The 26,561-nt window shown below is 45.3% G+C and overlaps 1 protein-coding gene across 1 annotated transcript in view; it reads right to left on the bottom strand.

Moving 5' to 3' along the window:
* The window catches only part of LOC105287071 (nuclear hormone receptor FTZ-F1), a 41,715-nt gene extending 26,499 nt beyond the window's left edge, over positions 1–15,216 (bottom strand). The window contains exon 1 of the mRNA XM_026974645.1: positions 14,091–15,216. Coding sequence (XP_026830446.1) covers positions 14,091–15,216 — 1,126 coding nt within the window. The remainder of the gene's footprint in view (positions 1–14,090) is intronic.
* Between the last annotated feature and the right edge of the window lie 11,345 nt (positions 15,217–26,561).

Raw genomic sequence — 26,561 nt, 5'->3', positions numbered from 1 at the left:
CAGGATCTGCAGCTTTTGACAGTATTCAAATTTACACGGCTATGAATATGTGTTTTCGCTCCGCACCGCTATGCGGTGCACACGTCGAGTTCTTACTCGATGTTAAGATTTAGCCTAACAGTTATATAAGTTAATATACGCGCCTTGGCATGGTAATATTAATTTTTCTGAAATTTTTGCACTTGCGGCACAGAGGCTCCCATGGACGACGTCCATGTAGTTCACGCACGCCACGAGCAATCTGAAGTTCGAAAGCAAAATTCGGACTTCAGACTAGAATAAATTAACAATAAGAGAGAGATTATGCAACGAACTGTCAGAAAGACACATCAAGCCAAATGTACTTTAATTTAACAAACAAACAAATGCGTTCTTTTAACACATGGTAATATAAAATGCCAATTTATAGTGTGTTAAAAGTAAACACATGCTTCAATATATCGTAAATATGAATGGCCAAAAGCTGCAGATCCTGCTCGGTTTCTGCCGCCAATCTGCTGTCAGAGTCTGTTAGCAGATCACTATCCTAATGCGGACATAACGGATGCCAATTTGCTATCAACTTCTGCAGTAATCTGTCGCCAATCTGCTGGCAGATTGCACACATTTTGCTTACTGGGATATTTGTTTTAATTCAATAGCAAAGATGATGAAATATTTATTAACGCGAACATTTAGATGAGGAAAATTTGAACGTACTTTACAACTAATATTGAGATTATATTGCACTTAAAAAATTGGTAAGCTTTTGCTAAATGCGAATGCTCAACTTTTCTTGAAGCTGCAGATGTATTGGGTCATTAAGTATGAAACTTTACAAATAGAACATAAACTTTTGCATTTTTTGGCACATGGACATGATTTATTTTCAATCGAAGTATGCGCCCATGTTATCTACACACTTCTGCCATTTTAGTGGTAGTTGGTCTATGCCTCTACTATAGAAGCCAGGAGTACGGGAATCGATAAAGTCGCGGAAGGCTGTTTCGACTGCCTATTGAGAATTGAAGAATTTTCCCACCAAGAAGTTGTCCAAATTTCGGAAGAAGTGATAGTCGGTAGGTGATAGATCTGGTGAATATGGTGGATGATGGAGAGTTTCCAATTCCAACTCCTGTAGCTTTGCCCACGGTCAGTCGTGCAGTGTGCGGTCGAGCATTATCATGCAACAGGATTGGCATTGACCGGTTGACCAATTTCGGTTGTTTAATAGCAAGTTGTTGCATCATTTCGTCCAGTTGCTTGCAATATACTTCAGCCGTTATCGATGTACCAGGTTTCATAAAGTTGTAGTAGATAACACCTGACCTGGACCACCAAACAGTCACCATAAGCTTCTTCTGTGTAATGTTGGGTTTCGCGTGATGTCTCGGTGGTTCATCAGCGTTCAACCACTGATGTGAGCGTTTACGATTGTTGTAGAGTATTCACTTTTCATCGCAGGTGACAATTCGATTAAAAAAAGATTCATTTTTGTGACGGGAAAGCAAAGAAAGGGAAGCCTCTAGACGTTGCGCCTGCTGCGCATCGGTCAATTCGTGCGGGACCCATTTGTCCAACTTCTTTATCTTACCAATTGCAGCTAAATGAACCAATATGGTGGGTATGGAAACATTGAATATCGATGCCAATTCACGTGTACTTTGAGATGGATCGGACTCTACTACGGCTCTCAAGTGATCATTATCCACCTTCGTCTTTGGTCTTCCACGTGGCTCATTAGCGAGGCTGAAATCTCCATCTCTGAAGTTTTTGAACCAATTGCCCACCGTTGCTTTAGTAGTTGAACCTTCACCAAATACAGCGTTGATATTACGAGCTGTCTCCGACACTGTGGTTCCACGGCGGAACTCATGTTCATAAATCACACGAATTTTGGACTTTTCCATAGTTCTATAAAAAAGAATCCACCAATAAAACTAATGAAGATATTTGAACAAACAAATATGACATTTGAAGAGCGAACATACATCTATCACACTAACCTAACCTGATACTGACGTCTGGCGCCAAATTTGAGATAACAAATGTTAAAGATGGCGCTTTTACATTTGTAAAGTTTCATACTTAATGACCCAATATCTTTGTACATTCATTCAGCGATACCGTTTCGTTGGTGAAAATCTATTTCGGCTGTCTAATAGAAACCGTCGTATTCAGGTCGAAAGGCTTTCACTCACGAGGATTACGTGAACACGTAAGAAAGCGTAGTCCTACCTCAAATTTCTAGATTTGAATTGCGCAATACGTAATACGTGGCTGAGACGAGCGTATGGGGGTTCAAATGTTACATCTGCAAGACAAATTTGCCTTTGTCCGCGTAGGAGACCTCGCTAAGCACGAACGATTCCTTTTCTATGCTGAGACTAATATATAATCAAGAAAGAAATCTTACAGTCTCGCGAACGACGGAAGTTCGGACATTAATTGTCAAGGTTGGCTTTCACTATATTTATTCTTACAGAAAATATGCCGTGCGTATTGCGCATCAAGTAAACTCATACAACAAACATCCAGACAATCTCTTGCAAGTGTGTGCATAACACTCGATTTGAATCGATCTCGAGATCGATCCGATTGAGAGATTCTTTAATGCTGCATTCGCAGTTTCACACACATTGAAAGAGTCGCTCGCGAGTTAAAAAAGTCCCTAGCGCACGCGCGCGCTCCGCTCAAGAGGGGAGGAAGTTCGGCTGCTCGCTATATATAGACACGTCCGTATGAGCTGGGGAATAAAATTGTGTTGCCACCGAGCGGAGGAATCGCGACGCGCTCCCGACGGCGTCTCCGCGTGTCGCGTCTCGACATGCACGTGCACTCGGATGCCCAGTCCTCCCGATCCCCTTTGCACGCGACGGCCAATCGTAAACAAAGAACGTCTAGATTCGCGCGAGGGGTTCTCATTCACGTCGCGATCCGCGAGTTGACCAAACGTGCTCCGGGTTTCGGAGTGGGGAGCGTGCTTTCCATTTTACGCGTGAATTTGATCAAAGATATCGCGATTTTCATCGTATTTCATCGATTTTTAAACAAATTTGGTATGCCCGTGCACACACACACATGTACATGTATACGCTGCGAAAGGATTAACGAGGCCCGCTCGAACATGTACACACGTCTTACGACGCGCAGTGGTCAAGATTACCAAAAACCTGGTCGAAATTCTGTACATACTCAAATTATTCTAAATCATATATATAACTGCAATTTAGTGATTTTCCCATAATTCTGATGCAATGTAATTAATATAATATTAATTATATATACAGGGTGTCCCATTTTAAAAGTTGCACTGAAACATGTCTTCAGGGAAGCATTTTGAGAAAAAACTCCGGCGCAGTTTGGCGCAGATAAACTTTTTCTTATTTCTTTTGATATATAATTAAATTTTAAATTCTGTTTGATTTATCGCGCCGACTCACGACGGGGACTTTGAATCGCAATATTTCATTAGTGTTACATCGCAACAGCACTATCTTATTTTCTTTCTATTAACTGTAATGAAAATTGAATAAATAACAGCGTTATCAGAAGCACAAAGGATACAATAAAACAAGGATGAAAAGATTTAATAACCCGGTACGTGATAACTTCGTGAATGAAATCACAATTGTGACACCGATTATGGCGAAAATCATATTAGAGACTTACGATAATGAACTTTATACATTTATAGCTCTCATAAATGAAATTTGTTTGGATTATAACGTTAGAGAAATTTAGTACGGACTTAGAACTAACAAACAATAATGTAATGACGATAAAAAAATTTTTTTTAATGGATTTTGGCCACGTTTTCAGTCGTTTTGACCACTGTGCGACGGAAGGCATTCCCGTGGCCGCGATCGTGAAATACTATCTCGCTTTAAAAGCAGCCCCCTCCCCTCCCCCGATGAAAACGGCGTAATTTCTTGACGCATACAATGACGCTGCTCCGGCAGCGCAAGTACGCGGATATGTATGCTTGTTGGATAATTATTATCGGTTAAATACGAGTCATTAAGCCAAAACCGTTAAGCAAATAATGGAAGCGGTGATGATAAACCGAACGCAAAGTATATCGCTGTGACGACCGTTAACGAGAGTGACAGAGAAAACGAAAGAGAGATGGAGAGAGAGAGAAAGCATTACTCTTTTGAAACGAGCGGTCAAGCGAAGACAAGATGCGGAGGCGACTTCGTACTAATTTTATATCGCCATTATTTTCGTCTTGCATCATATCGTCCTATTGTCTCTCTTGCATTGTAATATTATATTATGCCAGCATCGGAGAAGCTATTCTGTTGCAAAATTTAATAATTCTGTATTAATCCCGCATTTCCAAAACCCGACATCCTGCGAATTCGAGATCCCATCGCTTGAAATGCATTCGTCCACGAGTGGACTATATTATCGTGCACTCATACTGTCGAATGCAAAACTACGGTTTTGTTTATCGCCGCTATTTGAACGTAATTTTGATAAGAAATGCCTGCTTACGTGACCATTTGTATTTGTTGCTGACTGCCTTAGTGACTAATGTTCGAACATTAACTGACACTAGTTGAGCTCATATTTATATGCAAGAATATTTTTAATTTCGTTAATCCTGGCGAAATCTGAGAAAAGCATGTTACATTAAAAATTGAAGACGTAATCAACTATATATACAGGGTGGCCCATTTTAATTTATACAGTCGATTTTTTTTAAAACTAAAAGAGATACGAAAAAATGTTTCAGACAGACATGTCACGATTTCGAGGGGGACATAAGATGATACCATTGGTTTGACCTTGAATAGTCGTTTGAAGGTCACGCGAAGATCACCTTCAATTTCTTAAATTGAAACCCCAACTTTTTATTGCAGATTCTTATTCTCCATCGAAAAGTAAGTAACTTTTGTCTGAAACATTTTTCCGAAAAATGTTATCTTATGTCCTTAAAATGTCCTCAAAACTCATCTTGAAGATCATTTTAAGGACATAAGATGACATTTTTCGGAAAAATGTTTCAGACAAAAGTTACTTACTTTTCGATGGAGAATAAGAATCTGCAATAAAAAGTTGGGGTTTCAATTTAAGAAATTGAAGGTGATCTTCGCGTGACCTTCAAACGACTATTCAAGGTCAAACCAATGGTATCATCTTATGTCCCCCTCGAAATCGTGACATGTCTGTCTGAAACATTTTTTCGTATCTCTTTTAGTTTTTTAAAAAATCGACTGTATAAATTTAAATGGGCCACCCTGTATATGTATGGGACGTTCCACGTTACCGGGCCACCGCTGCGTCCAAAAATTGCCGCAATGGAATGAGACGTGTGACGGCTCAAAATGTTCGTTAGGACAGCGCCTTTCAAAAGCCGTGTGGCCTTTTCAAAAAATCCAATATGGCGGTGCCAACATGGCGCTACCAATTTGCTGATATGGTCCCTGATCGTACGAAATGTTTGATCCACATGCCAAAACTACCTGGAATGGCTCCGAAATCACTATTGGGGAGTTTTCAAGGCCGGTAAACATTAATCCGTACTTAAATTCTCGAAACTTGATATGGCGGATCTAATATGGCAATATAAAATATGTCAATCCACCGTTTAACTCAAAATAAGCCTTTTTCCACCGCGAAGATTACTCAAAATGCCTTCTAATTCCTTATCTGGTGGTTCGTAAGGTCAATGAATATAATTATATACATATAAAACTGTTGAGGAAACTGCGCGATTTGAAAATTAAGTATAAAGAAATGCAGTATACTGTATAATGCACTATATCGTAACATATACACGCATATATTTTAGACAGAGTTAAAAAAATTTTTTTTGTAAAGTTGACGTTTAGATTTAATAAACTTATCGCATTTTCAGATTATTTATATGCGGATATACGACAGCAAATTATCTGCAAGTGAAAAGTGAAGTAGTACCTATCGATACGAAAATAGATAAGCTCATTTGCTTAACTCGTCGGGCGAATTGTCCGCACCTGTGAAACTGAAACTCGAGCGTTGGCACTTTATTGCGCATACGTACGGCCGTGCTTGTAAATTGCGTAAATGCGCGCAGTTTCGCGACGCGTTGGACAATATCGAGAGCGAGAAATTTTTCAGTCTCTCCATCGCCGTGTTTAAATATAGACGGATGGACACAATTACTTTAATTAAGTGAACACACTGAACAAGTATAAGAACCAATTAATTATTCACTCTTTCCGATGATTAATTATATATTTCATGAATAATTGACTAATTCTTTTTATGTTAATACGCACGCTGGCATACATAATGCTTTACGTATGCTGCAGGCAAGAAAAATTATAGCTTTTCACATTCGAATGGAATTACTTGAAAGAAAATTAAGAAATCTTTCGTCATAAAGTCAATTAATTTCCGCAAGATGGTAATGCTAGTTATTTGTGTTACTTTTATATATATATATAAAATCTTCAACGCGTCCTAGAAATCGCGTCGTAGACGCGAGCTCTCCTCATCCTACTAGTCTCTTGCCGATTTGAAATGATTTTTAGATCATTATAAAGCCGTAACGCGGAACGCTCGTTCTCTACCGAACGAGCCTTGTTCCCGTATTCACGCATCGTTGAAAATGGCAAGTTTGCCGCAGATCTGTGACAGGTGTTATCGCGCGATTACCACAAGTGTGTTCTCTTTCTCTTGCCAGCGCGCTTCGCGCATCATCGCGTTTCTTTTGCACAGCGGCGACTATGACTCTTTAGTTTCGTCGTGAAATGCCGAGAAAGTGAACTCGGATTGATTCGGTAAAATTAATTGTTACGGTTAGCCGAGAAGCGATTATAATGGCGTATGTATATTTGTCAAATTATCGCTGAGATAAACAGTGAATGAAAATTTTGAATCTACTTGAATAATAATAATGTAAATATATATATTGGGTTGGCCAAAAAGTAATTGCGTTTTTTTTAATATAAATAAAAGGCGAATTTTTCATGGGAAACAAAAACTTTATTAAACAATATATTGTCCATTTTGTTTGATTATCTTTTGCCATTTTTCAGACAACTTCATGATTCCGCGCTCAAAAAAGTTCTTATCTTTTTCAGCAAAAAACAATTCCAACAACGATTTGATATCCTCATCAGCAGTCAAGGTTTTACCATTCAAGGCGTTTTGCAAAGAACGAAACGAATGGTAATCTGATGGTGCCAGGTCTGGCGAATATGGTGGATGTGGTAACATCCCATCCAAGCTGCAACAATTTTTCACGAGTGACCAAACTTGTACGTGGTCTAGCGTTATCATGGTGAAACACAACACCTTTGCGATTCACCAATTCTCGACGTTTCTGTTTGATGGCATCATTTAATTTATCCAGTTGACGACAGTATACGTCTGAATTAATGGTTTGATTCCTTGCAAGCAGCTCAAAATACACAATACCTTTTAAGTCCCACCAGACTGTCAGCATAATCTTTCTTTGGTGAATATCTGCTTTTCAAGTGCTTTCAGCAGGTTCATCACGATCTTTTTCGTTTGACGTTGTTGTAGACGATCGATTTTTCGTCGCCTGTTATCATACGTTTCAAAAATGGATCATTTTCCTCAGGTTTTAAAAGAGAATCGCAGATGTCAATACGCTCAGTGAGATGAATTTCTTCGAGCTCATGTGGTACCCAAATATCGAGCTTACTAATGTATCCAAGTCGTTTTGAATGGTTTTCAACACTCGATTTCGATATGTTAAGATTCTCAGCAATCTCTCGTGTCGTTAAACGCCGATTGGAATCGATCGGTGCCTTTATTTTGTCATCATCAATTTCGATTGGCCTTCCTGAGCGTGGTGCATCTTTCACATTAAAATTTCGAGATCGAAATTTAGTAAACCAATTTTGACACTGCCGCAGTTTTAAAGCATCTTCGCCATATATTGGGTTGGCCAAAAAGTAATTGCGTTTTATTTTATATAAATAAAAGGCGAATGTTTCATGGGAAACAAAAATTTATTAAACAATATATTGTCCATTTTGTTTGATTATCTTTTGCCATTTTTCAGACAACTTCATGATTCCGCGCTCAAAAAAGTTCTTATCTTTTTCAGCAAAAAACAATTCCAACAACGATTTGATATCCTCATCAGCAGTCAAGGTTTTACCATTCAAGGCGTTTTGCAAAGAACGAAACAAATGGTAATCTGATGGTGCCAGGTCTGGCGAATATGGTGGATGTGGTAACATCCCATCCAAGCTGCACCAATTTTTCACGAGTGACCAAACTTGTACGTGGTCTAGCGTTATCATGGTGAAACGCAACACCTTTGCGATTCACCAATTCTCGACGTTTCTGTTTGATGGCATCGTTTAATTTATCCAGTTGACGACAGTATACGTCTGAATTAATGGTTTGATTCCTTGCAAGCAGCTCAAAATACACAATACCTTTAAAGTCCCACCAGACTGACAGCATAATCTTTCTTTGGTGAATATCTGCTTTTCAAGTGCTTTCAGCAGGTTCATCACGATCTTTTTCGTTTGACGTTGTTGTAGACGATCGATTTTTCGTCGCCTGTTATCATACGTTTCAAAAATGGATCATTTTCCTCAGGTTTTAAAAGAGAATCGCAGATGTCAATACGCTTAGTGAGATGAATTTCTTTGAGCTCATGTGGTACCCAAATATCGAGCTTACTAATGTATCCAAGTCGTTTTGAATGGTTTTCAACACTCGATTTCGATATGTTAAGATTCTCGGCAATCTCTCGTGTCGTTAAACGCCGATTGGAATCGATCGGTGCCTTTATTTTGTCATCATCAATTTCGATTGGCCTTCCTGAGCGTGGTGCATCTTTCACATTAAAATCTCCAGATCGAAATTTAGTAAACCAATTTTGACACTGCCGCAGTTTTAAAGCATCTTCGCCATATATTGGGTTGGCCAAAAAGTAATTGCGTTTTATTTTATATAAATAAAAGGCGAATGTTTCATGGGAAACAAAAATTTATTAAACAATATATTGTCCATTTTGTTTGATTATCTTTTGCCATTTTTCAGACAACTTCATGATTCCGCACTCAAAAAAGTTCTTATCTTTTTCAGCAAAAAACAATTCCAACAACGATTTGATATCCTCATCAGCAGTCAAGGTTTTACCATTCAAGGCGTTTTGCAAAGAACGAAACAAATGGTAATCTGATGGTGCCAGGTCTGGCGAATATGGTGGATGTGGTAACATCCCATCCAAGCTGCACCAATTTTTCACGAGTGACCAAACTTGTACGTGGTCTAGCGTTATCATGGTGAAACGCAACACCTTTGCGATTCACCAATTCTCGACGTTTCTGTTTGATGGCATCGTTTAATTTATCCAGTTGACGACAGTATACGTCTGAATTAATGGTTTGATTTCTTGCAAGCAGCTCAAAATACACAATACCTTTTAAGTCCCACCAGACTGTCAGCATAATCTTTCTTTGGTGAATATCTGCTTTTCAAGTGCTTTCAGCAGGTTCATCACGATCTTTTTCGTTTGACGTTGTTGTAGACGATCCATTTTTCGTCGCCTGTTATCATACGTTTCAAAAATGGATCATTTTCCTCAGGTTTTAAAAGAGAATCGCAGATGTCAATACGCTTAGTGAGATGAATTTCTTTGAGCTCATGTGGTACCCAAATATCGAGCTTACTAATGTATCCAAGTCGTTTTGAATGGTTTTCAACACTCGATTTCGATATGTTAAGATTCTCGGCAATCTCTCGTGTCGTTAAACGCCGATTGGAATCGATCGGTGCCTTTATTTTGTCATCATCAATTTCGATTGGCCTTCCTGAGCGTGGTGCATCTTTCACATTAAAATCTCCAGATCGAAATTTAGTAAACCAATTTTGACACTGCCGCAGTTTTAAAGCACCTTCGCCATGTACATCACATAACTTTTTATGAGCTTGCACAGCGTTTTTCCCTTTTCGGAAGTAATAAAACAAAATATGAGGAAAATGTTCTTTTTGATTTTCCATTTTGAAATCGACGGCAAACAAACAATTGTTAACGAAATCGTGTACTTTCTTTTTGTAAAACAAGCTTGAACTGTGAGTTGTTAACCTACATAATGAATTTGCGGTTTAGAATGAAGTTAGTTACATTTCAAGACATGTATGTCCATCTATTGGAAGAAAACGCAATTACTTTTTGGCCAACCCAAGATATATAGTAAAAGGGAAAGTCAGACGACGATTTTTACTCTGCTCGCCTTGCATTGTGCAGTAACGAAATTGCGGCATCCGACGACAGGCATTATTGCCTTAGCGTTACTTCATAACGAAACTATCAAACGATCGATCTTGTTAATGCCCTCCTTTTTGTCTCTTTCTTGCGGATCGCGTTCATTAATTTGTGTTTAACTAATTTTCACAGGTAGGAACCGTCGCGACACTGGTTGGTCTCCGCAAACGCATCGGAGCGAATTTTACGCGCGCGCTTTCGACGAGTGTTTTCTTCGGTGAGGATTTTTCTCCCACGTTACTGAACGGTTAGCGCAGATAGGTAGGAAACCGCTTCCTTTCGTAAACGCTCGCAAGCACTCTGGAAACTTTCCGCGTGGGGCAATCTCCCGCGTTGCCGTGGAAAACGGTGTGCAAAGGCGGCAATTGCGACAGAGCCTCGTGTTTCGAGATTCGCTTAATCGTCGGGCCTTGAGGGCCTAGACCCAGTTACTCGGATTGCATTAGATGCTACGGCTAAACTGTGCTTCCAGCGACGAACCGAAGCTCCGCTTTACGTTTTACGGAACACGACGCAACCGTGCGCGCGCGGCGCAATACAGCGTCGAAATTGGAGCATCGATCGGATGCGCATGTATCTAATTTCTCTTTAATACATGCAGTCCACTCCGCGTTAGTATTTTCTGCGATTCGTCTTGAATCGAGATTTAAAAAAAAAAGTTGAACTGTATACCGTTTCGCGCATATAATTTTATTACGCGAAGAAAATAATTTCTCGTCTCGTCATATCTATTCTCCATAGATATTCCTTAGATGTAGACACATCTACTGCAGTAACAATTATGTATGACCGAGAGTTTACAGAGGCACCCGCTAATTAAACAGAAATTGTTGACGCAAAAGTTAAACGAGGTCGAACATAAAGCTCGCGGATAATGGCACGTAATTGTGTTACTAGTGCCAGCACCAATGACGTAATTTCGTTTGTCCGGCGTGTGTAGTAATAGTAACCGCGCCGTGTTCGTCGCTGACTCAAATATATCGATCGATTCGCGGCTATAAGAGATATGTGCCATCGAGCGCGCGTCCCCGAGCTTTAAAACGGCGAAAGAGAGCACGCGGTGAGAGACTCGCCGTTAATCGCTCCTCCACGGGTGTGTAATAAGGTTAAGTTCGTACGAGCATGGCGCGGAAACGCCCGAGTGTCGGTGCCGACATCGGACGGCCGCAGCCGAGCCGAGCGATGACGATGAAAACGACGACGACGACACGCGCGTAAACGACTTTTCGCGTGCGCGTTTAACGAGCGCGATATTCCCCGGAGACATTCGGCGGGCGATAACGCAAAACTTGATAGTAATCGTAGTGACAGTGAACGCGCCGTTAAACGCCGGGAAACGCGAAAGGGAAGGTGAAGCGCGAAATTATTAAAACGACGAACGCGATGCGCACGCCGCAATCGATGAGTTTACGCGCGATTAACGCGCACAGCGACACATCGCGGTGTATTCGTATAGAGCGCGCTTGCTTTTCGCAGCGACGCACAGTGGGCTAGAATCGAAAAAGCTGGCCAAAAGTCGAATTTTTTCAACTCTTGCAAATCTGTGCATTTCGACCTTTCTTGATTCATCGATATCAGTATTTTCAAAAATGTGAAAGGAGTTTCGTAGGAAAAATTTCCTTCCCATTAATCAACAATTAATAGGAGGCAACGCGTTAACGTTCCGAAAAACGAATTATGAACGAGTATAGGCTATAGCTTACATTCTTGTATGCGGATGCAAGTAATTTTGCTTTTTACTCTATAAATAGAATTGAAACTCTTTTCCCAAACAGTTATAACCATTAAAAATGTTTGTTCATCAATTTGTGTTAATCTAAGTTTTGGTTTCTTAAAATATAAGAAAGAAGTAAAGTGCAATATCATTTGTTTTAAATAGCTGTTAAAGGCTGTTTGGGATTCTTGTTTTATCATCTTGTGTAGGATTCAAACTAAGTATTTCCGTTTGAATTGTGCACACCAACGCACACCTTTGCGTTATATACAGGATGTTTCATTTTAATTTTCATATCGTAATAACTCGAAAATTTGGCGTTTTGGTACAAAATGTTTGAAATGAAAGTTGTAGGTTTTTAAGTGAAGCATTACATAGCAATACCAGTATGACCTTGATAGTGTTGTCAAGATCATGTACAGATCACCGTGAAATTTTTAAATGCCGCGAAACGTACGACGCGGCGCGGTAGCGACTGTAACTTTCAAGCTTCATAACTTCGAAGTACTTAACGGATAAATACTTTGTTATAGTGTTCTGAAAAGCTCTTGAGGTAAGCTACGAAAATATCTAATGAAAACTGGAGGTTCCCATTTAAAAAATTCCAGGTGACCTTTGCGTGACCTTGGCAACGCTATTCACGGTCATACTAGTATTATTATCTAATACCTGATTTAAAACCCTACAACTTTTATTTGAAACATTTTTTTCTAAAACGTCATGTTTTCGAGTTATTACTTTTGGCCAGCTTTTTTCGAGGTTAGCCCACTGTGCGACGCGGGAAAATTTCATTTGGAGCGCCTCACGCGAGAATCATCACGTTCGCGCACGGCGAACACGTAAATGTAAATGAACATTCGGTGCAAAAAGACTGGCCGCGCTTCGCAAGAAGTTTTACAAACGAGTGACCTGTATTTCCTTATCACAAACATAACTTTTTAGATATGTGAAACGCATTTTCAAGACACAACTATTATCAAATTATGCCATTATCGAATGCCGCGATTTAAACGATAGTCGTTATCATAAAACTTATCAGTCGAAACTAATATTGCCGTTTCTTGCATGTGCTTTTATCGTGCGTTATGTAAAATGGGGAGTTTTTCAACTTGGAGTACCTACTTTTTGCGTCATGTTTCACGTGCATCGCGATTGAAATTCTCGAACTGCGTATGCATATGAAATATTGCTTTTATCGTGTTATAAGTGTCCGCGATAAAATCTCGCGAGATATATCTGGAGTCAGTCACAGATTTGTCATTTGCGCTCCGACTCAATGAATTAATATCGCATTAGATGTTTCATTTACACGCACTAGATATCTCTTCGTTTACGTAGATATTGTATAATGATATTATTCAACGTTATTTGGCGATATTAATATTATTAATTACGTTATCCTTCGCCATCAAAATTACGACTGTTTTAAAGGAAGCTACCGGCAGGCATTAAACTAATTCATCACGTTTATCACTAATTCAACATTTTTTGAAACAGTTTGGAGATTTAAATTCATTTTATCATAGTAATTTATGAAATCAGGAATATGCGAAATACACATCTTTTGTTCTCGTCATTACATTGTAACGTGACACATCGAATATATCGCAATCGTTTTTATTTAACTTCGGAAGACGTTCGGAGACGCATAGGCAGCTCACATAAAAATGCAAAATTATGGAAACGCTACACATATCTGTCTTTTTGCGATATGTGAATAACACATTTGTCCCGCTAAGCGCGCAAAGCTAATTTTTCGGTTTAACTTTTGAGAATATCCGTCTCCGAACGCTTCCCATTTTTTTGCACTTCTATAATGAATATATATCCCTTTTTTACATTATCGTAACAATGACACAAAGCGTTTTTTCACAGTTTTCAAAGTTCGTTACGGTTAACGTGGTTTGCTTATCCAAAACGCATAGAAAAAGAGATTTAACGCGATAACTCCGTAACGGTCTATCCGTGCGAGTCAGAACTATGACGAATTTATTAGGTTGACCAGAAGGTCCGTGCAAAATTTTTTAGCAGAATTTAAATTTATTGAGAATGAATGCAAAGTTTGAATTTTGCGAAACGAAACCCGCTAGGACTTTCCGCTCTCTAACTTAATCAGATTAGTATCGAGCAGTACTCGAGGAGACTTACCTTCAAGTTTCATGCCGACTTCGAGGCACTTCTGAAAGCGGCAGTACGGGCAACGCTTCCGTTGCGTCTTGTCGATGTGGCAGGATCTTTCGGCGACGCAGGTATACACCTTCTTGTTTTGGACGGTGCGTTTGAAGAAACCCTTGCAGGACTCACATGTGAGCAAACCGTAATGGTAGCCTGACACCTTGTCGCCGCACACCGGACACAGCTCCTCGATGACAATGTCCTTCGTGTCTGGGAAATCGGACGGGCAGGGTATCGAGCCGGTCACCACGCCTACCTGGCCCAAACCAGGATGACACAGGGCACCGCCGCCACCCGGAACCGTACCTGCTGCGATGCTGCCACTCGCGGCGACGGGTCCGCCACCCCCGCCTCCGCCTCCTCCGCCGCCGCCGCCGCCACCTCCCGCGTTCGCCGGGCCTGGACCAGCGGCAGTTGTTCCGCCGACGCCGTTGCCGGTGTAACCGCCGCCGCCGTTACCGTCGAGGCCCGCGGATGTACCACCGGCACCGCAGGTTGCTCCATTGCCGCTTCCGGGTCCTGTGGGCGGGAACAGACACGTGTACACCTTCTTGTTGGCGCAGCTTTCGAGCACCGAGGACGCGCCGCAGACACCGCCGTCACCGTTACCACCGCTGCCGCCGCCGCCGCCACCGCCACCGCCGCCCCCCGTAGGAGGGAACAAACACGTGTAGACCTTCTTGGTACTGCACGGCGAGCTGTTGCACCTGAAGAAACTCTTGCAGTTCTCGCACGTGACCAGGCCGCAATGATAACCAGCCATGTTCTTGTGCCCGCACATCGGGCACCGATCGTCCAGGGGGGCGACGGAGTCGAAGAAGGTGGCCTCGAAACCCGACATGCCGCCCTGCGACTGTGCCTGAGCATGGGCCGACATTTGTTGCTGCTGCTGCTGTTGCTGCGACTGCGGCTGGTGGCACATGGACGGCGAGCTCTGCGCGCAATTGCCGTAAGACGACGAGCCATAATGCGGCTGTTGCGACTGTTGCTGCGGGGGTTGCTGCCCCGCAGCGGCCTGCGGGCTGCCTTGCGGACTCAGGTGGAACGGCGACATGTTCAGCGACATCAGGCCCGAATGTTGCTCCATCTCCAATAACATCACCCTTCCGCGAGATGCACCGCACGACGGACGGACGTTCTCGCGTAGCAACGCATATATGATCGACCACTACGACACGACGACGACGACGACGACGACGACCCGTTTGTTCGTTCGTTCGGTCGTCTTTGTCAGTCTCCTTCTTTCCTTTCCTGTCCCTAATTTCCCGCTACACCCAAGTCAAATCTGATCTCTGGATAAAAGTCCAGATCGCTCGCTTTAGCGATCCCGGTCGCCGGCGACGACAACGACGAGGGTGACGATGACGGTGACGTCGCACCGATCACCGTAATGAGGGAAAAATTCCCCCGCGAATGAGGGAAGGCACGCTTTCGACCCCCTCGTGACACGTAGGATATCGATCACCAGTCACGCTCGTTCTCTCTCTCTTACTATCTCGTTCACTCTCTCGAGGATCGCACACCGTTTACCGTGGGCAAGCCACTGCCACGCGCCTCATCCACGGGGCCTACGTCCGAGACATCTCTACGCCACTGTCAAACTACCGACCACAATCAGAAGCAACACACCAAAAGTATCTCTTCCCTTTTCCTCCTGCGCTTCAATCAAACCACTGCAATCCAACTGTCGCACAATGCGTCGCGGACGAGGAGAAGTTCACCGCCGTTGCACGACGACGACGACACGTTAACGTGAACTGGACAGCTACGTTCGTCCGCACCAGTGAATGGACGACATATGCGCGGTGTATCAGCAGCGGTATCGCGATACCCGGGTAGGAAACGGCGTAGAGCGGGCACAACGGAAGACGCAACGACCGAACGGTGAAACGGCGTCGGCAGGAAGAAGTGCGTATGGGACGCGGACGCCGACTGTCAACAACGCGGCGCGTTAACTCTTGACGTAATCGCATGAGCGGCGAAGGAGAGTGTGGCGCGCGAGAGTGCTGGTAGTACTACACCGCGAGGCAATCCGGACGATCGGCGTGCCGACAGAGGGACCGGGGCCCGTAGCGCGACTCAACGGGCCGAGTATCTCCGTGCGACTAGCTGTCTTCTCGGCTCGTTGCCTTCCCGAAGGGCCCGCCCCCTCTCCTCTGCCGTCCTACCGCTGTCGGCACATGGAGTAGGTGGACGGAGACCGCCTTTGCAAGACACGGCATGCGTGACGTATCGGCCGCGACGACGACGATGACTATGGTGGCCCACGGCGTCCGGGTGTACAGTCGAATTGTCGTTGCGCCGACCACGACCACGGGAGGCGACTCCGCTCCGCTCTGTGGTGTTCACGCCGCCTCGCGCACTCCCGGTTTCGCCGCGCCGAACGACGACACGTTGCTTGCCAAAGTGCGGGCACACACGCGCGCGCGCGCGCGTTTCCGACCGACGAGGGACGACGTACGTGGGTACGTTAAGTTGCGTGCACGACGAAAATTGGGCGAAACCGTGCGCGGAGGACGGTGCCGAGGCGCGCACTACTGTCAGGCTCCTTCGGCGGTTTCGGTGGGTATAGAGAGAAGGCGCGCGTGTCCCTTTACCGACGGGCAACGAGAGCCGAGTGGCGAGAGAGAGAGACACACAAAAACAGAGGAGGAGAGAGAGAGAGACGCGCGCGCGGATTGTAACCAACACAGCGCACGGCATAAGTGAAAGTGATTCAGCAGCGCATGCCACCGCGCGCGGCCAGGTACCCGACGCGGAGTGGAGGTGCCCGCCTGAGTGGTCCGCCGAGGGGGGGGGCGGGGCGAGTAACACGCGGTCGCGGCGGCGAGGGGGCGGGCGGGCGGGCGGTATTACCGCGGTCGAAGGTACCGGTGGAGGGGCCGGCGAGAAGGAGGTTGCGCGACCGGTGTGGCGGGGGGATGACCTACTTACGGAACCAGGTCTATGTCGGCCGGAGAAATATTGTCCGCGCGAACGTCCGTCCGTCCAACGTCACTCCCTCCGCGCGCGCGTCGCGTCACCGTCCACGATCCCTTTCCGTTCCATTCGTGGGAGGATTTTCGTGGATCGACGAATTTCGGTCGATTGGCCAGCGCGGATAATCATTCGATTTGACGGCCGTGTAGTAAATAATGCACGGAACGTGTATCGTGATAACGAGCGAGGGAGAATTCCCGCGGTGGGCGGAACACCGTCATAGGTACGGCTCACAACAACAACCGAGGAAGCGACCGGTCCCGAGGAATGACGTAAGACGCATTCCGCGAACGTACCGGGCAGGACCGAATTCTTTTTTCGATTCTTCGCGCGCGCTTCTTTGTCTTGCTCGTCTTTCGCGAGGAAGGACCGTCCACGTTCTCGGAGGGGTGGACGTCGCGCGCTCGCAAGGAGGCGACTCCTCTTGTTGTTGCCTTTGACGCGCACGGGACAGTCAAACAGACATAATCGTCAGGTAGATAGCGACGGCGGCAGCGGTAAGCGTCGCGCGGGCCACGTACAACAGGCCGCGGCTGGGTCAACAGCAACGCTGTTGGCACTCCCCGACAGGCACCAGCGCCCGCGCCTGTGTGTACACGAGTAGTAGATGTGCGACGCGGCGCGTGGTGGGGAGACCTACTGACCCAGTTCGTTGAGAACATGACGCAGCCCCGCGCGACTCACTCCCTCTCGTTACGTACACCTCTTTTGGTCTCTCTCGTCCCTCCCGTGCGTCCATCCTCGTCGCGCGCGCACTCTCTCTTTCGCAGACCCTGTCCTTACCTCCGTTCCGAGCGTTCCGTCCGTCTTTCTCGCGGTGGTGCGTGCGTCTTTCTCTCTCTCCCCGTCTCGTTTCCTTCTTTTACCCTCCCGCAACCTCCATCGCCCCGGTCCCTCCCATACATACCTCGCGAAAAGCCGCCGATGGCTCTTTCTCTCTTTCTCACCGATCCGTCCTCCCGCCGCCATTCCTCTCGCCCTCGCTCGCTCACTCTCACTTTCTCTCTTCCTCGCACGCTCCTCCTCCTTCTACTACTACTACACTACTACACTGCCCTCCTCCGACTCATTTATTCACACTCATCGACTCTCGCACTCTTTCCCGTGCATACAAGCGACCGAACGAGCGTTCCTGTTGTAATACAGCGCGTACACACATTTACGCGCGCTCGAAGCGTGCACGCATCGATGAATGCACGCCGCGCCAAAGTGTCGCATGTAGCGTTGTTGTCGTCGTCGTTGTCATCGCATCGGATGCACCAGGTTTCGAGATTAACCGGTGTGCAACTATGCTACAATACGCGAGCTAGAATTCTCTGCGTGTCCGGCGTGTCCGCCAAAAGAACGAACACATCTACGCGAGGTCGTTGCTTTCAGCTGCATCCGAGAATACACAATAAACGTAACCCTGCTGCATCGAGAGAACGAACGTCTCGATGCCACAATACAGCCATTTTTATGCAAACTAGCAGGCGCTTGAAAAAAAATTATCTATTTCGGTTCCATGCATGTTTCCCGACATAGTAAAGTCACAACAGCGAAGCCGCAGCCGCAGCAAAGCTAAAATAAAGCGAGGGATAATGGTTGCTGCATGCGTGGATTAGTGACAGACGATGCTTGGAAAATTGAACAGCGCGCGAGAGAGACAGGGAGGATACATGGTAAACGATGTGCATGTAGCGTAATTGAAACATAAAACGCCTCGATTCCAGAAACGGAGCTGCGTTGCGAGATACACATCCGCTCTGCTCCCTTCCGCCGCTTCCCTCACGCTCATCAGAATACGCTGCGAAATTACGCCGTGAGCGTAATAATACTGATTCGTCAATGGGAGATTTAATTGAAATACCTGAAATATCTGAATAATATGGTGCATGATGCGAACATAGATCAAACGGAGATTTATTTTTGTCGGACAACTGCATCGCTCGCGAGTTATCGCGTAGCATTAATAGTCATCTTGGTCTTCGTGATGATTTTGATTCGGGTGAACGTAATGTTAACGTTCACGGTATTGCGGACGCAAGTACCGCAAATAGTCTGCGATTATCAGAACAAATTAAATAATTGATTCGAATAAAGCGTAATGCAAACCGTGGCCCGGAACTGTTCGAGTTCCGCTGAAAAAAGATATATGCACGATCGATTCGACTTCCGTTCCTCATTGTGCATCGCGCTTCTAAACAGCGGTGCGCCTTTTGTTCGGGCGGATCGGAAGTGAGTACCTGCGTCCGAACGACCGCGTACACGCACACACGCACGTGTTATTTCGGACAGGGCACTCACACGAGTAAGAGTCTCGGCAGCGACGCAAGTGGAATGAGAATTGTCACGGCTGCGAAACGGGCGGAAAAGGGTCAAACGAAAGCGAAAAGGGCCGCCATCGTCGCCGCACGGAACGGAAGAAGGAACGAGAAAGAGAAAGTGAAAGCCCCGCGCCGGCTTGGGTAACTTTCGAACTTCATGTAAATCGGCGCGCCGCATTTGGTAGTTGTATTGTGTGTTAGCAGCGTGTGTTAGGCGTGAAAAGAAAGAAGTCCTCTTGACGACGACGACTGTGTAAGAGGCGAAAAATAACTAGAAGACTGCCTTAGATTTGAACTCGAACTCTCCGGGATCCCTGGTTCACACACCTAGGTCTTAGGCTGTACGGCCAATACTCCTACTGTTGTGATCAACTTGTTTTCATTCCGATCCTTTATACGACCTGTCAGTCTCGACTATCTTTCCAAATCTTACAGCTCGGCCAGCCTGACATTACATTCGTCCCCGAACGTCTCCAAATCGTCGGTTCACTCCACTTGAGTCCCTCCCAACCTCCATTTTTGGTTCACTCTTCGGAGTCCCTCCCAACATCCATTTTTGGTTCACTCTTCTGAGTCCCTCCCAACCTCCATGTTGGTTCACTCCTCTGAGTCCTTCCCAATCTCCATGTTCAGGCTTCACTACCGGCCAGCTGCTTCTCAACTCCCTCCTCTCCGAGGGGTAGCGGATGAATCTCAACTGTCTTCGAGGGGTAGCGGATTTTATCCCACTTCTGAATTGTAAGAGGCGAAAAATAACTAAGAGACTGCCTTAGATTTGAACTCGAACTCTCCGGGATCCCTGGTTCACACGCCTAGGTCTTAGGCTGTACGGCCAATACTCCTACTGTTGTGATCAACTTGTTTTCATTCCGATCCTTTATACGACCTGTCAGTCTCGACTATCTTTCTAGATCTTACAGCTCGGCCAGCCTGACATTACATTCGTCCCCGAATGTCTCCAAATCGTCGGTTCACTCCACTTGAGTCCCTCCCAATCTCCATTTTTGGTTCACTCTTCTGAGTCCCTCCCAACATCCATTTTTGGTTCACTCTTCTGAGTCCCTCCCAACCTCCATGTTGGTTCACTCCTCTGAGTCCTTCCCAATCTCCATGTTCAGGCTTCACTACCGGCCAGCTGCTTCTCAACTCCCTCCTCTCCGAGGGGTAGCGGATGAATATCAACTGTCTTCGAGGGGTAGCGGATTTTATCCCACTTCTGAATTGTAAGAGGCGAAAAATAACTAGGAGACTGCCTTAGATTTGAACTCGAACTCTCCGGGATCCCTGGTTCACACACCTAGGTCTTAGGCTGTACGGCCAATACTCTTACTGTTGTGATCAACTTGTTTTCATTCTGATCCTTTATATGACTTGTCAGTCTCGACTATCTTTCCAGATCTTACAGCTCGGCCAGCCTGACATTACATTCGTCCCCGAACGTCTCCACATCGTCGGTTCACTCCACTTGAGTCCCTCCCAACCTCCATTTTGGTTCACTCTTCGGAGTCCCTCCCAACATCCATTTTTGGTTCACTCTTCTGAGTCCCTCCCAACCTCCATGTTGGTTCACTCCTCTGAGTCCTTCCCAATTTCCATGTTGGTTCACTTCTCTGAGTCCGTCCCGACCTCCATGTTCAGGCTTCACTACCGGCCAGCTACTTCTCAACTCCCTCCTCTCCGAGGGGTAGCGGATTTTATCCCACTTCTGAATTGTAAGAGGCGAAAAATAACTAGAAGACTGCCTTAGATTTGAACTCGAACTCTCCGGGATCCCTGGTTCACACACCTAGGTCTTAGGCTGTACGGCCAATACTCCTACTGTTGTTATCAACTTGTTTTCATTCCGATCCTTTATATGACCTGTCAGTCTCGACTATCTTTCCAGATCTTACAGCTCGGCCAGCCTGATATTACATTCGTCCCCAAATGTCTCCAAATCGTCAGTTCACTTCACTTGAGTCCCTCCCAACCTCCATTTTTGGTTCACTCTTCTGAGTCCCTCCCAACATCTATTTTTGGTTCACTCTTCTGAGTCCCTCCCAACCTCCATGTTGGTTCACTCCTCTGAGTCCTTCCCAATCTCCATGTTGGTTCACTTCTCTGAGTCCGTCCCGACCTCCATGTTCAGGCTTCACTACCGGCCAGCTACTTCTCAACTCCCTCCTCTCCGAGGGGTAGCGGATTTTATCCCACTTCTGAATTGTAAGAGGCGAAAAATAACTAGAAGACTGCCTTAGATTTGAGCTCGAACTCTCCGGGATCCCTGGTTCACACGCCTAGGTCTTAGGCTGTACGGCCAATACTCCTACTGTTGTGATCAACTTGTTTTCATTCCGATCCTTTATACGACCTGTCAGTCTCGACTATCTTTCCAGATCTTACAGCTCGGCCAGCCTGACATTACATTCGTCCCCGAACGTCTCCAAATCGTCGGTTCACTTCACTTGAGTCCCTCCCAACCTCCATTTTTGGTTCACTCTTCTGAGTCCCTCCCAACATCCATTTTTGGTTCACTCCTCCGAGTCCTTCCCAATCTCCATATTGGTTCACTCCTCTGAGTCCGTCCCGACCTCCATGTTCAGGCTTCACTACCGGCCAGCTACTTCTCAACTCCCTCCTCTCCGAGGGGTAGCGGATTTTATCCCACTTCTGAATTGTAAGAGGCGAAAAATAACTAAGAGACTGCCTTAGATTTGAACTCGAACTCTCCGGGATCCCTGGTTCACACGCCTAGGTCTTAGGCTGTACGGCCAATACTCCTACTGTTGTGATCAACTTGTTTTCATTCCGATCCTCTATACGACCTGTCGACTATCTTTCCAGATCTTACAGACTGGTAGTCGATTATTTGCATCGAATCGATCGCGCACGCATTCATTCATGCCGAAGCGCTTTGGATGATTAAACACGTTGCAGCGGAGATTTGACGAAACCGTCCCGTCTGCAAGTGTCGCCTGGTTTTCGGCGGTTTGTGCGATTGCACCGCGTTACGCAATACTGCGCACACGTTACGGCACCGAAAGTGCGCGGTTTCGTCGGGATTGCATGCTGATAGAGTAAAAGAGAAATAAAAGAAGGAGCAGAGAAAAAAGAAACGTTTTATTGCGCTCGTTACTCAAGTTTGAGAAGTTTAAGTTTCGCCGGTTCGCAAAAAAATGTCGCGCCTGTACGTTACCGCGTTGCGTAACGCGGTCCAATTGCACGCTCCAATTAATGATAATATCGTTTAGCGCGCCGGCGACGAGAGAGCCAGCCTCGCACGTGGAAGCTGGACCGTCGTCACCGTCACCGACGTGAATCGCACGTCAACGCGAGTTTCGAACTCGTCAACACGTTATCACGACTAGATTTAATAGCGCGCAGGGAGAGTAATTATAGACGGGTTAATACGAGAGAGAGAGAGAGAGAGAGAGAGAGAGAGAGAGGCGTTAATCGCGCGAGAGTGTCGTCGCCGAACGGCGCCCCGCCGACGCGTTTTTTCGCCTTTTTTCGTGTTTGCGCTCCGCTTGCGTTCCGCGTAAACTCGTTTCCACGACGGTGGAAAACGCTCGCGAGCATGACGATAACGACAACAGTCCCGGTGCAAGGCTGCAGTGTGCGCGTGCGAGTCCTTTACCCGTATAGGCTGAAATTATGCAGCCATTATCGGCATTACACTATTTCTGGGTCAATTAGCATAGCGGCGATCCTTTAAGCGCCCCGTACGCGAACTTGGACGTTGCCGAGCGAATCGATCGCGATGTCGATCATCAGCAAAGATCATTATCATTACGGCGATGCGACATTCCTCGCGAATTCATCAGACACACCACGCACATCTCGCGAGCTAATAACGAAAGTTCGGAATTGGCCAGCACGCACGCTCCGACTTGCCGGAGCGATCTTGACCTAGTTATCGGTATAAGCGACGAAATAAAATTACGAGTTAGCCCGAAAAGACCACGAAAGACCCACGCCCGATGATATATAATAATATAGGTCTCGTGAAAAAGATCGCGATATCCAATAATCGCTCGAACATTAAAAAGACACGCTATTTATCTTTCATCAAGAAAAGGTCGTAAATAATGCAGCGATAATGGAATAGTTCAATATGATTCGATAAGTTCGCAAGTGGACTTCTCTTCAGCTAAGCACAGTATCGAGTTACAGCTCGAAGTAGGCCACTGAAATAATTTACTGCAACGAGACAATGCAAATCGCAGCTGAACCGACCACGTGAGCTGCGCGGTAGAGGATTAAAAAGAAAGAAATCAATTCAGATTTTTTTTTTCGGAATCTCGGGAGGCACTTTCGATTTGTTCTGGATCGAAATAATTTAGGTCACGGAAAAAAAATATATATATATTTCCGATGTGTCCGCAGATAGGTACCTATCGAAACGCGGGGAAAAAACGCGCCGCCAATCTCTGCAGCAATGTCGCGAGCAGGAAAATATTGGCGACTCAGTAATTCAATTTGACAGATGTACGTGCGCCCTTCTCTCTCGGTTTTTCAATGGAATTTATTCGCCCGAATTGGGACGTGGAAATATGTAATTCACTCCGTCCCCGGCGACGACGCTGCACGTCGCGACGCACAGTGGGCTAAACTCGAAAAAAGCTGGCCAAAAGTAATACCTCGAAAACATGACGTTTTAGAAAAAAATGTTTCAAATAAAAGTTGTAGGGTTTTAAATCAGGTATTAGATAATAATACTAGTATGACCTTGAATAGCGTTGCCAAGGTCACGCAAAGGTCACCTGGAATTTTTAAATGGGAACCTCCAGTTTTCATTAGATATTTTCGTAGCTTACCTCAAGAGCTTTTCAGAACACTATAACAAAGTATTTATCCGTTAAATACTTCGAAGTTATGAAGCTTGAAAGTTACAGTCGCTACCGCGCCGCGTCGTATGTTTCGCGGCATTTAAAAATTTCACGGTGATCTGTACATGATCTTGACAACACTATCAAGGTCATACTGGTATTGCTATGTAATGCTTCACTTAAAAACCTACAACTTTCATTTCAAACATTTTTTACCAAAACGCCAAATTTTCGAGTTATTACGATATGAAAATTAAAAATGAAACATCCTATATAAAACGCAAAGGTGTGCGTTGGTGTGCACAATTCAAACGGAAATACTTAGTTTGAATCCTACACAAGATGATAAAACAAGAATCCCAAACAGCCTTTAACAGCTATTTAAAACAAATGATATTGAACTTTACTTCTTTCTTATATTTTAAGAAACCAAAAACTTAGATTAACACAAATTGATGAACAAACATTTTTAATGGTTATAACTGTTTGGGAAAAGAGTTTCGATTCTATTTATAGAGTAAAAAGCAAAATTACTTGCATCCGCATACAAGAATGTAAGCTATAGCCTATACTCGTTCATAATACGTTTTTCGGAACGTTAACGCGTTGCCCCCTATTAATTGTTGATTAATGGGAAGGAAAGTTTTCCTACGAAACTCCTTTCACATTTTTGAAAATACTGATATCGATGAATCAAGAAAGGTCGAAATGCACAGATTTGCAAGAGTTGAAAAAATTCGACTTTTGGCCAGCTTTTTTCGATTCTAGCCCACTGTGCGGCGGTGCGGACGCGAGATGCATAGATAATACGTAGGATTTCAATGCGAGAGGCCAGGAAGAGCGATCCCGGTAAGAGCTTCGCTCGTTTCTCGGATTGACACCGAATGCGTACGCTGACAGACGATTATTGTTGAATGCCATGCAAATTCGGAATCATAGCCCGTAATATTCATCCGAGGAACACGCGAGTGCGTAACGGCGTGTGTCTCTCTCTCTCCGTCCCTCTCTCCTTCTCGCACTCTCTCTCATCACCAACAGCGTGTCTCGGTGTGTGAAGTGTGCCAAGGCCCGGCCCCACTCCGCAATCCCATTTTCGAAACTAAAAGTAAAATCTAACCGATTGTGTTACGCGGTGTTACCGTAATGCATATTTCTGTCGCTATGGCGGGGAGGAAAGAGGAGGAGTGGGGAGAAACTCTGGTCGTGTACCGTTTACGCAAATCCGGATTAGCGGACGATACCGTTCAGAGAGCACTCCGATCCGATATTACGAAGACGATAAAAGTGATAAACGACGACGCACACAGTCCCTTTGTGCTCTTCCTTCATTGTCTCGATCGGTCAGTCGTTTAGCGTGGCGCTTCGCGCGTGTTTTCCTCGCGACCAGCGACTGGCCCGGAGTCCCGTATTCGCCTGACCCACATTTCTCGCGTTCCTCGATATTCGAGAGACGGACGATCTTTCCCTCCCCGATTCGAGCGATAATAATGAAGCGCCGAGGAAACGGCGATTCGGGCACAGATCCCAGTCCCGGGATCGCACTTCGAACGTTCGACGAGTAAAATCGACTTCCGCCGCATCGACGACCGGTCTCCGCGCGCGTTTCCGAAAAAAAGCTTGCTCGCCCGGCGCGCGCTGACCCATTTCCCAGGTAGTATCGCCGTGTCCGTGTCTCTCGCCAATGAAGATTTCGCAAAAAATCGCCGCTCTCCTTGTTTCGCTGGCGGCGAAAAAGATAGCGGGAGCGAGATGGTAACAGAAGCAAGGAGCGACAGAGAAAGAGAGAGAAATATATATATATATGGCGGGAGCGTTTTATCCACGAAACGAATCGTTGTTTGGTTCACACACCTAGGTCTTAGGCTGTACGGCCAATACTCCTACTGTTGTGATCAACTTGTTTTCATTCCGATCCTTTATACGACCTGTCAGTCTCGACTATCTTTCCAATTTACAGCTCGGCCAGCCTGACATTAATTCGTCCCCGAACGTCTCCAAATGCGTCGGTTCCATCCACTTGAGTCCTCCCTCATTTTTGGTTCATCTTCGTGTCCCTCCCAACATCCATTTTGTTCACTTCTGAGTCCCTCCCAACCTCATGTTGGTTCACTCCTCTGAGTCCTTCCCAATCTCCATGTTCAGGCTTCACTACCGGCCAGCTGCTTCTCAACTCCCTCCTCTCCGAGGGTAGCGGATGAAATCTCAACTGTCTTCGAGGGGTAGCGGATTTTATCCCACTTCTGAATTGTAAAGAGCGAAAAATAACTAAGAGACTGCCTTAGATTTGAACTCGAACTCTCCGGGATCCCTGGTTCACACGCCTAGGTCTTAGCTGTACGGCCAATACTCCA

The sequence above is a fragment of the Ooceraea biroi genome, chromosome 13, assembly GCF_003672135.1.
Source record: "Ooceraea biroi isolate clonal line C1 chromosome 13, Obir_v5.4, whole genome shotgun sequence".
Lineage (NCBI taxonomy): Eukaryota > Metazoa > Arthropoda > Insecta > Hymenoptera > Formicidae > Ooceraea > Ooceraea biroi.
The sequence above is the reverse complement of the archived record's forward strand: the minus strand, read 5'-3'. Positions and strand labels throughout refer to the sequence as shown.